Genomic DNA, 10,969 nt, shown 5'->3' on the forward strand with positions numbered 1-10,969 from the left:
GAAAGCTCTGTACTCGTAAGGTTGCTTAACAAAGAAAGCTCTGTACTCGAGAGGTTGCTTAACAAAGAAAGCTCTGTACTCGAGAGGTTGCTAAACAAAAAAGCTCTGTACTCGAAAGGTTGATAAACTAAAAAGCTCTGTACTTGGAAGGTTGTTAAACAAAAAAAAGCTCTCAACTCGAAAGGTTGCTAAACAAAGAAAGCTCTGTACTCGTAAGGTTGCTAAACAAAATAGCTCTGTACTCGAAAGGTTGATAAACTAAAAAGCTCTGTACTTGGAAGGTTGTTAAACAAAAAAAATCTCTCAACTCGAAAGGTTGCTAAACAAAGAAAGCTCTGTACTCGAAAGGTTGCTAAACAAAATAACTCTGTACTCGAAGGCCGCAAAACAGAAAGTTCTTTACTCAAAAGTCCGGTAAACAAGAAGCAAGATAAAAATTTATTTCTTATGCTGTGACATAACGTAAAGATTGTTGACGCCGACGGCTCGTTAATCGATGGTGATCTCGTCTTTCTCTGGCTCGACCGCCGCGTTGGGATCCCATCTCGACAGGACGACCTCCTTGACGACCAACGATTTCAAACAGCTAATTTTGTAGAGTCCCTCTGAGGTCAGGCTTCTCGGGCGTAGGACGTACGATATTAGGGGCGTCTGTGGAGAGAGAGAGAGAGTAAGTTAATGCAATTAACCCTTTTACCCCCATAGGACGTACTGGTAGGTTTCACAAAACACATCCCTTTACCCCCATGGACGTACCGGTACGTCCTTGCAAAAAAATGCTATTTACAATTTTTTTCGCATATTTTTGATAATTTTTTGAGAAACTTCAGGCATTTTCCAAGAGAATGAGACCAACCTGACCTCTCTATGACAAAAATTAATCCTTTTAGAGCAATTAAAAAAAAAAAAAAATAATGCAAAATGTGCTTGAAAAAAATATAACTCCTGTGGGTTAAGGGTTGGAAAGTTCCAAATAGCCTGGGGGTAAAAGCGTTAAAACATATACCTCTCAGCTTAATATATGTGGTATTTAAGATCTTACCTTCATCATATCTAGAAATTTAACAGTACAGTGATTTCAAGTTCTTCATCTAATATTATTTTTGGATGCAACAGGAAATAATTATTTCTAACTCGCCAAACTGATTCTTAAACTATACATATAGAAAGAAAAATCCATCCTGTATTTATATCATAAAAAGCACAGTGTATATTATTTTTACCAAACCAGCGTTGAGGATTGTACTGTACAGTTATTATTATTATTATTATTATTATTATTATTATTATTATTATTAGCTAAGCTACAACCCTAGTTGGAAGAGCAAGATGCTATAAGCCTTATGGCTCCAACAGGGAAAAATAGCCCAGTATAATAAGGAAATAAACAATATGAGAAATAATCAACAATTAAAATAAAATATTCTAAGAACAGTAACAACATTAAAACAGATATTTGATATATAAACTATAAAGAGACTTATGTCAGTCTGTTCAACATAAAAAACATTTGCTGCAAGTTTGAACTTTAAAAGTTCCACTGATTCAACTACCTGATTAAGAAGATCATTCCACAACTTGGTCACAGCTGGAATAAAACTTCTAGAATACTGTGAAGATAATTACTGAGGAAACCAATAGCTGAATTATAAAACATATACACTGGTGCTCTCCCTAATCGAGACGGAACAGTAGCCCAGATATAAAGCTGACAGGCAGTAGAGAAATAGGATTCATATATGCAATAAGGTTGGGGTCAAAATTGGCGTTTGTTCCAACACAGAGTAGGCTCCATAACACAACCCTAAGTCACCAAGAGACACAGGGATACAAAGGAAAGGGTAAGGAAATGAACACGTGGGTAGCGCGTGGTAGACACAAAGGGTCGGGGTACACAGGGTAAGAGAGAGCGCGGCGAGATGATGATCACGTCGCGACCAGAAACTTACTGAAGAGACGACCTGAGCTTGCACGCTCTCCGACCCCGGGTCGCCTCGGCGCGTTTCACTCCGCCTGAGGTTAGCCCCATAGAAAACGGGAATAGGGTAAACTACACAAAAAGCTGGTCGGTTAGGAAAGAGTTACCAGTAACTCCTAAGAAGGTAGTTCTAGGTAAGTATGTTAGGAAAAATACAAATTACTTAAAAATTTGTGATTTTGAGTCCCTGAGGCCTGTCTCGCACCTAAACCACAGAACACAAGCATGTTGGAAGAATTGGAAAAAAGTGCGTGGAGTACTACGGGACGGGAAAATAGGGGTCAAGTTGAAACGTAAAGTACACAGGACCATTGCGAGACTGGCAATGATGTATGGAGCGGAGGCGTGGGCAATAAAGACAGAAGAGAAGAAACTGGATGTGGCAGAGATGAGAATGTTGAGATGGATGTGTGGGGTGACAAGAAGAGATAAGATACGGAATGAGGTAATTAGGGGTACCACAATAAGATAAGATCCAAGAAAGCAGACTGAGGTGGTACGGTCATGTCATGAGAAGAGATGAACAGTATATTGGGAGGAGGGTGATGGAAATGGAGGTACAGGGAACGAGAAGGAGAGGGAGACCAAAGCGAAGGTGGATGGACTGTATCAAGGATGACCTTCGATCAAAGGGATTAACCGGTGATGAAGTGTGGGACAGAGGTAGATGGAGAACGCTGGTCAGAAACATCGACCCCACATAGAAGTGGGAAAAGAAGTCATTTTGGTGACATTTTAAAGAATGTTTAGATTCTATTGTGGTATTTTAAAAATGATAATAAAAACAATTATCAAATTAATCAGTTCAAAATCTCTGAAAACTGTTATTATTATTGTTACTAAGCTACAACCCTAGTTGGAAAAGCAGGATACTATAAGCTCACAGGCTCCAACAGTTAAAATTAGCCCACTGAATAAAGGAAATAAACTATATACAAGAAGTAATAAATAATGAGTAAAATATATCTTAAGATCGGTAATGTTAAAACAGATCTGTCGAACATAAAATAGGAGTACAGACTCATGTCAGCCTCTTCAACATGAAAACATTGGCTGCAAGTTTGAACTTCCAAAGTTCCACAGATTCAACTGCCCAATTAGGATCATTCTTCAGGACTTTGTAAGCGACAATTGATGTTGTATTTAGTTCGCACTCACTAATGTCAAAGAGAACTAACTATTCATAAACAAGTTATTCGATTGATTGTTCTGTAGAATGTTATACAAGGGGAACAGTCTACGTATTTGAATCGCATTATGTTTTATTAGTTTGAAATGAACTAACGAACTTTGAAATAAGGATATCTTAGACACCCCTCCATCACCTTATTCCTATTCATTTATTATTATTATTATTAGTAGTAGTAGCTAAGCCACAACCCTAGCTGGAAAAGCAGGATGCTATAAGCCTGAGGCTCTAACAGGGAAAATAGCCCAGTGAGGAAAGGAAACAAGGAAAAATTAAATTCTTAAGAAGAGTAACATTAAAATAAATACTGTATCTCCTATATAAACTATAAACACTTTAACAAAACCAGAGGAAGAGAAATAAGAATGAATAGTGTACCCGAGTGTACCCTCAAGCAAGAGAACTCTCAACTTCCTTCTCTCACACGGCAGTGGAAGACCATGGTACAGAGGCTATGGCACTACCCAAGACTAGAGAACAATGGTTTGATTTTGGAGTGTCCTTCTCCTAGAAGGGCTGCTTACCATAGCGAAAGAGTCTCTTCTACCCTTACCAAGAGGAAAATGGCCACTGAAGAATTACAGTGCAGTAGTTAACCCCTTGAGCGAAGAATTGTTTGGTAATCTTAGTGTTGTCGGGTGTATGAGGACAGAGGAGATTATGTAAAGAATATGCCAGACTATTCGAGGTGTGTGTGTGCAAAAGGGGAAATGAACCGTAACCAGAGAGAAGGATCCAATGTAGTACTGTCTGGCCAGTCAAAAGACCCCATAACTCTCTAGCGGTAGTATCTCAACGGGTAGAGACAACATCAGGGAAGTTTCATAAAAGTAATTCACAACATAGCAACTCGTACATTCCTACCTTCTTGACGTGGGTGTTCAGGCGTTCGGTGGCGGAGAAATTTGTCCAAGACATCTCTCGGCTCGAGAGCGAGTCGTCTCTGGCGTTGGTGTCCGACCAAACGCACTGGATCATGACGGTGAACTGGGCGTGATAGAAGGGCGGTCCGACTGGATATAAGACTAGAATTAAGAAAAAGATGAATGCTTTTAATTTATCCAGTGAAGAATCGAAGTCAATAAGAAAAAAAACAAAAATCTCATAATTTCAATTTTTGAAAAATTATTAAATTCAGGTATTCCAAGTGTGTACCTGAGTGACACTTAACCCTTTTACCCCCAAAGGACGTACTGGTACGTTTCACAAAACCCATCCCTTTACCCCCATGGACGTACCGGTACGTCCTTGTAAAAAAATGCTATAAAAATTTGTTTTTCATATTTTTTGATAATTTTTTGAGAAACTTCAGGCATTTTCCAAGAGAATGAGACCAACCTGACCTCTTTATGACAAAAATTAAGGCTGTTAGAGCAATTTAAAAAACATATACTGCAAAATGTGCTGGGAAAAAAATAACCCCCTGGCGGTTAAGGGTTGGAAATTTCCAAATACCCTGGGGGTAAAAGGGTTAATTTATCCAGTGAAGAATCGAAGTCAATAAGAAAAAAAAACATAAAAATCTCATAATTTCAATTTTTGAAAAATGATTAAATTCAGGTATTCCAAGTGTGTACCTGAGTGACACTTTAACACTCCACAACTTATGTAGAAAGTATCACTTATATTTAGTTCTTATAAACTATTATCTAACGTCAACAATAACTAAACTTAAGAACTTCTGGACCCAACAAACATTATTCAGTACCCAGTATTATCAAGTATTGGTCAAAATATTGTTTTTAATCAAAAGATGACATCAAAGTTTTACCATCTATGGAAATCATACAGCCGTATGAGAGGAAGGCTTATTATTATTATTATTATTATTATTATTATTATTATTATTATTATTATTATTATTATTATTACTGTCCAAGCTACAACCCTAGTTGGAAAAGCAAAGTGCTACAAGCCCAGGGGCTCCAACAGGGAAAAATAGCCCAGTGAGGAAAGGAAATAAGGAAATAAATAAATGAAGAGAATAAATTAACAATAAATCAATCTAAAAAAAAAGTAACGTCAAAACAGACATGTCATGTATAAACTATTAACAACATCAAAAACAAATATGTCATATATAAACTATAAAAAGACTCATGTCTGCCTGGTCAACAAAAAAGCATTTGCTCCAACTTTGAACTTTTGAAGTTCTACTGATTCAACTACCCGATTAGGAAGATCATTCCACAACTTGGTAACAGCTGGAATAAAACTTCTAGAGTACTGCGTAGTGTTGAGCCTCATGATGGAGAAGGCCTGGCTATTAGAATTAACTGCTTGCCTAGTATTACAAACAGGATAAACAATTTCAAGAATGAAATTAATTTGAATCCGTATATGGAATTTACGGTTATTTCTTAACAGTGAAAAAATCTACCGTTTTTAAAAGGGATTTTGACGAAGGAAAAATCTATTTCTGGGAAGAGGCCTGTGACGCCCGGTGAAAAGTCCTTCTTTGTACTTATTCTAATATAAATCTTCCAAATATACTAGAGAAAGATAAAAGCATGGAATGCAGAGGTTACAACCCTCGCGCGAACACATGTAGGTGTCGTGTATCTAACAGAAGGCGTGCGAAAACCACTATTCACAGGCTGTCTTCCATTTAGATAATCCCTTCATCAATTGGGGAGGGCCGTGACAGGCCCTAGAGAACACAGTTGAACTACCCCACCGACACCTACCACGCTCGCCCTCCAGGACATCCTTCTGTTTTGGACTTGCTCGCAAAGTTGGGAATTTTTTGCAGAGTGTTTTTTTGAAGTGTTTGTCGTTAATTCAACATGACTGACGTTGCTACTTCACCTTTACCAATGTTAAGTACCATAGTTTGTTTTGACCGTTTTTAAATGAAATTTACTCTGCCTGACTAAACATCCTAGCTGAACTGGCAAGAGGAAGAGCCAGGATTATGATCTGGCTGCCTCAGATGTAAACAAACCGATTATTTTTAGTCAGTTAATGCAACTAATAAAGAGAAATTATTACTATACTGTACTAAAGTGAAGGGAAGTGGCTCCTCCATGAATTCCAGGTAAGTACATACATACATACATATACCAAGGCACTTCCCCCAATTTTGGGGGTAGCCGACATCAACAATGAAACAAAAGAAAAAAGGGGACCTCTACTCTCTACGTTCCTCCAGCCTAACCAGGGACTCAACCGAGTTCAGCTGGTACTGCTAGGGTGTCACAGCCCACCCTCCCACATTATCCACCACAGATGAAGCTTCATAATGCTGAATCCCCTACTGCTACTACCTCCGCGGTCATCTAAGGCTTCGGAGGCAGCAGCAGGGCCTACCGGAACTGCGTCACAATCGCTCGCCATTCATTCCTATTTCTAGCAAGCTCTCTTGCCTCTCTCACATCTATCCTCCTATCACCCAGAGCTTTCTTCACTCCATCCATCCACCCAAACCTTGGCCTTCCTCTTGTACTTCTCCCATCAACTCTTGCATTCATCACCTTCTTTAGCAGACAGCCATTTTCCATTCTCTCAACATGACCAAACCACCTCAACACATTCATATCCACTCCAGGTAAGTATTCAAATGAAATAGGTTTATTATTATTGTTATCGTTATTATTATTACTGCCATATGCTAGGAATAGAAATGAATGGCAAGCGATTGTGACGCAGTTCCGATAGGCTCTGCTGCTACCTCGGGAAACCTCGGTGACCGCTGAGGTATTGGCAGTAGGGGATTCGACATACGAAGCTTCATTTGTGGTGGAAAACGGAGGAGGGTGGGCCGTGGCACCCTAGCAGTACCAATCAAATTCGGCTGAGCCCCTTGTGACGGACCGAGAGAAGGTTGTGAACTCAAAGGCAGTGTGAAAGCAACTGAGTTAATTCATTATAGAACACTCTCCTTTATATACAAATCCTCAAGGCAAAAGGAAATGACATGTTCGAGAAACAGACAATGTTACATAGGAGAAACGCAGACATGTTTATTCTGGTTCTTTTTAGTGCGAGGGAAGAGCGAAGATACAAGCATAATATATACAAAATGAATTATGTACGATCGTGTGACACACGGTTGGTACACCCTCGTTACGTAAAGAGGAACGATGAGACAAAAAAATCCCTATTTGTTTCTTTTTTTATGTTGGCTACTTCCCTAAAATTGGGGTAAGTGCCATTGTAGATATAGATAAATTACTGTATTATTACTACACGCTACAACCCTAGTTAAAAAAGCAGCATGCTATAAGCCCAAAGATTCCAAAAGAAATTCATTGCCGATTCTCACACTAACTGATAACTGAAAGTGCTGGTTAGCAGTAAATATCAGCATAAAAGTAACTCCCATGTCTCACCTCTTAAAACATTTCCACACAATAGCCCTATTTCATGGTTATCATAGACTATAGAGTAACCATTTTTCGCAGGTAGAGACCAATGTTTAAACATGGTTGAAAACCACTGGGTTCAGAGTTTTCCAAATGCTATCGCGTTATCAAAGGAGAGTCCTTATTACATACACCACAGGGCACTTAGCATACCCAAAACTTAGCCTTTACCTAACTTCGTCTAACAATACATTCAAATAATATAATATCAAGTTCATCTCCTGCTGCCTCCACAGTACATAAGGCCCAACAACCATTATTATTATTATTATTATTATTATTATTATTATTATTACCAGTATTATTATTATTATTATTACTCGCTAAGCTACAACCCTAGTTAGAAAAGCAGGATGCTATAAGCCCAGGGGCTCCAACAGGGAAAATAGCCCAGTGAGGAATGGAAATAAGGAAAAATAAAATATTTTAAGAACAGTAACAACATTAATATCAATATCTCCTATGAAAACTATAAAAACTTTAACAAAACAAGAGGAAAAGAATTAAGATAGGATAATGTGCTAGAATGTATCCTCAAGCAAGAGAACTCTAACCCAAGACAGTGGAAGACCATGGTACAGAGGCTATGACACTACAAACATTTTATAAATATATTCTTATATTCTTCCTCGCGACAGATAAGCCAAGCATCCTGTAGAGAAGGGATTTAGAATGACTCGAAGCTGGGGTCATGGGCAGCTGGGTTATGAGTCTTGGCCATTAACTCCAGAAGGAAAGGTGAAGGAGACCTTCTTCCATCGTTCAGGATGACTCGTAACATATGAAATGCCATGAGGCTCCCTTACTTGCTTCACCGAAGCTAAGTCTACCAAGAAGGCAGTCTCGAGGGTCAGATCTCTGTATGACGCCCAACTCGAGGGCTTCAGGAGGCACATCTCATAGACCTGAGGACTCAGGTGACATCTCCGGGCCCTGAGTTTCCTAATTGCAGACAGGTTCTGACCAAAGAAGTATCACTTCTACAATACTAATCTCAAGAAGCGTCCCACTACCCCTGGTAAACAATTTTTCTTCACCCAAGGGGTTAACTACTGCAATGTAATTGTTCAGTGGCCACTTTCCTCTCGGTAAGGGTAGAAGAAGAGACTCTTTAGCTATAGTAAGCAGCTCTTCTATGAGAAAGACACTGAAAATTCAAACCATTGTTCTCTAGTCTTGAATAGGGCTATAGCCTCTGTACCATAGTCTTCCACTGTCTTGGGTTAGAGTTCTCTTGCTTGAGGGTACACTCGGGCACAATATTTTATCTTATTTCTCTTCCTCTTGTTTTGTTAAAGTTTTTATAGTTTATATTTATATTTTAATGTTAATATTCTTGAAACATTTCATTTTACCTTGTTTCCTTTCCTCACTGGGCTATTTTCCCTGTTGGAGCCCCTGGGCTTATAGCATCCTGCTTTTCTAACTAGGGTTGTAGCTTACCAAATAATAATAATAAACAGCTACAGAGGACCTTTGCATGTATCCAGGCATCCCTTGAGCAGTGCCTTCTGAAAAGCCCTTCTCTCGGAGGATTTGCTGGATAGTCAACCAACCATGAAGTGAAGGGACACTGCTGAGTTGTGGCACCTCTAATGGTGGGGCTTAGAAAGAGAGGGAGGCCACTGGAGTACTCTTGGTACCTTGACAAGGAGCATCAGCCATGTGGACAATTAGGAGCCACCAAGGACATCATGAGAAATGATGTCGTCAACGGTTGACTAAACAGTGAGACGGGGAGAAATGAGGAAAGGTGTATGTATCCAGGTTATCTCAGGGGTGTTGCAAGGTGTCCTCAAACATGACCCTAGGGTCTGAAACTTGGAATCAGTACTCCAGGAGTTTATTTGTTTGTCCGTGTGGCAAACAGGTCGATCACCTGTGATCTTCGAAGAGCAAGAAGCCTTTCCTCTCCATGCAAGGATGCAGGGACTACTATGAGTCTACAACCTGCTCCTGATAACTGAGTGTGTCTGCTAGAATATCCGTCTTGTACGGAATGAACCTAAATGACAGCTCTATACTGTTGTCGACTATCCAGGCATGCATCTGCTTTGCCAACTCGCAAAGGGTTTGTGAAATAGTGCCCCTTTGCTCACTGACGTATGCCACAACCGTAGTATCGTCGCTCCTAAACACTACTAGTGTGTCCTATTAAACTCCATTGAAAAGAATGTAGTGTTGTGGACACTCCTTGAATTTCCAACTGTTTAATATAAAGGTGCTTTTCTTCTGTGGATAATACCCCTGAGGTGGTTTGGTTCCTTAGGTATGAGATCAACCCCTCTTTGGATGTCTGTGAACAGCAGCATCTCTGGAAGTGGAGAGGAGCTCCCATGGCTAGGTTTTCATTATTCAGAAACCAGACAACGCTGTCCTGTACTTCCTGTGCCACTGACGGTGAGAAAGATCCCTGGTTGCTGATCAGAGATGCTTCAGACACCACTGGAGCGATTGCTGATGGCGGTCCGAGAGGAAGAAGTTCCTCCAACGATGAAATCAGTTATTTCTTAATAGAGTGACTAAACTTCCTAGCTGACCTGGTAAGAGGAAGAGGAGCTGGGATGGGGATCTGGCTCTCATATGTAAACAAACTTTTTAGTCAGGTAATACAGTATAATCAATCAAGAGAAAAAAGTACTACTAAAGTGGGATTGGGGGGCGATTTTCTGTGAATTTCAGGTAAGTATTCAGCATTATGAAGCTTCATCTGTGGTGGATAATGGGGGAGGGTGGGCTGTGACACCCTAGCAGTACCAGCTGAACTCGGTTGAGTCCCTTGTTAGGCTGGGAGGAACGTAGAGAGTAGAGGTCCCCTTTTTTTGTTTGTTTCTTGTTGATGTCGGCTACCCCCCAAAATTGGGGGGAAGTGCCTTGGTATATGTATGTATGTATTATTATTAGCTAGGACACAACACTAGTTGGAAAAGCAGGATGCTACAAGCTCAAAGGCTCCAACAGGCATTCACTGATGCTTTCCACACTAACAAAGAGTGGGTTAGCTTCAGCAGTAACCATCAGCATAGAAGATTCACATGTCTTACCTCTTACAACATTTCCGAACCTAATTCAAGGTTATCATACACCATAGGGTAAACAGTAAAACATCACTGGGGTCAGAAAATTTCATCAAAGTAAGTCATTACATACACCGCAAGGTACTTTCCATAACCAAAACTTATGTCCTTAACCTAACTGGTCCAATAATATATTCAAATTTAACTACAACATTAAAGTATATCGCTTGCTGCCTCCACTGAATGTAAGGTCTAACCTTCATTATAAAAGGGATTTTGACGAAGGAAAAATCTATTTCTGGGGAGAGACCTGTGACGGCCGGTGGAAGTCCTTCTTTTCTAATATAAATCTTCCAAATATACTAGAGAAAGAAAAAAGCATGGAATGCAGAGGTTACAACCCTCGCGCGAGCACCTTGTT

The 10,969-nt window shown here is 39.8% G+C and overlaps 1 protein-coding gene across 1 annotated transcript in view; it reads right to left on the reverse strand.

Moving 5' to 3' along the window:
* Nucleotides 1-426: 426 nt before the first annotated feature.
* The window catches only part of LOC137636192 (uncharacterized), a 36,447-nt gene continuing 25,904 nt past the window's right edge, over nt 427-10,969 (reverse strand). The window contains exons 4-5 of the mRNA XM_068368599.1: nt 4,032-4,192; nt 427-651 (exon numbers count right to left, since the gene is read on the reverse strand). Of these exons, the coding sequence (XP_068224700.1) occupies nt 490-651; nt 4,032-4,192 (323 nt within the window). The 3' untranslated portion in view covers nt 427-489. The remainder of the gene's footprint in view (nt 652-4,031; nt 4,193-10,969) is intronic.

Source organism: Palaemon carinicauda, unplaced genomic scaffold, assembly GCF_036898095.1.
Source record: "Palaemon carinicauda isolate YSFRI2023 unplaced genomic scaffold, ASM3689809v2 scaffold248, whole genome shotgun sequence".
Classification (NCBI taxonomy): Eukaryota; Metazoa; Arthropoda; class Malacostraca; order Decapoda; family Palaemonidae; genus Palaemon; species Palaemon carinicauda.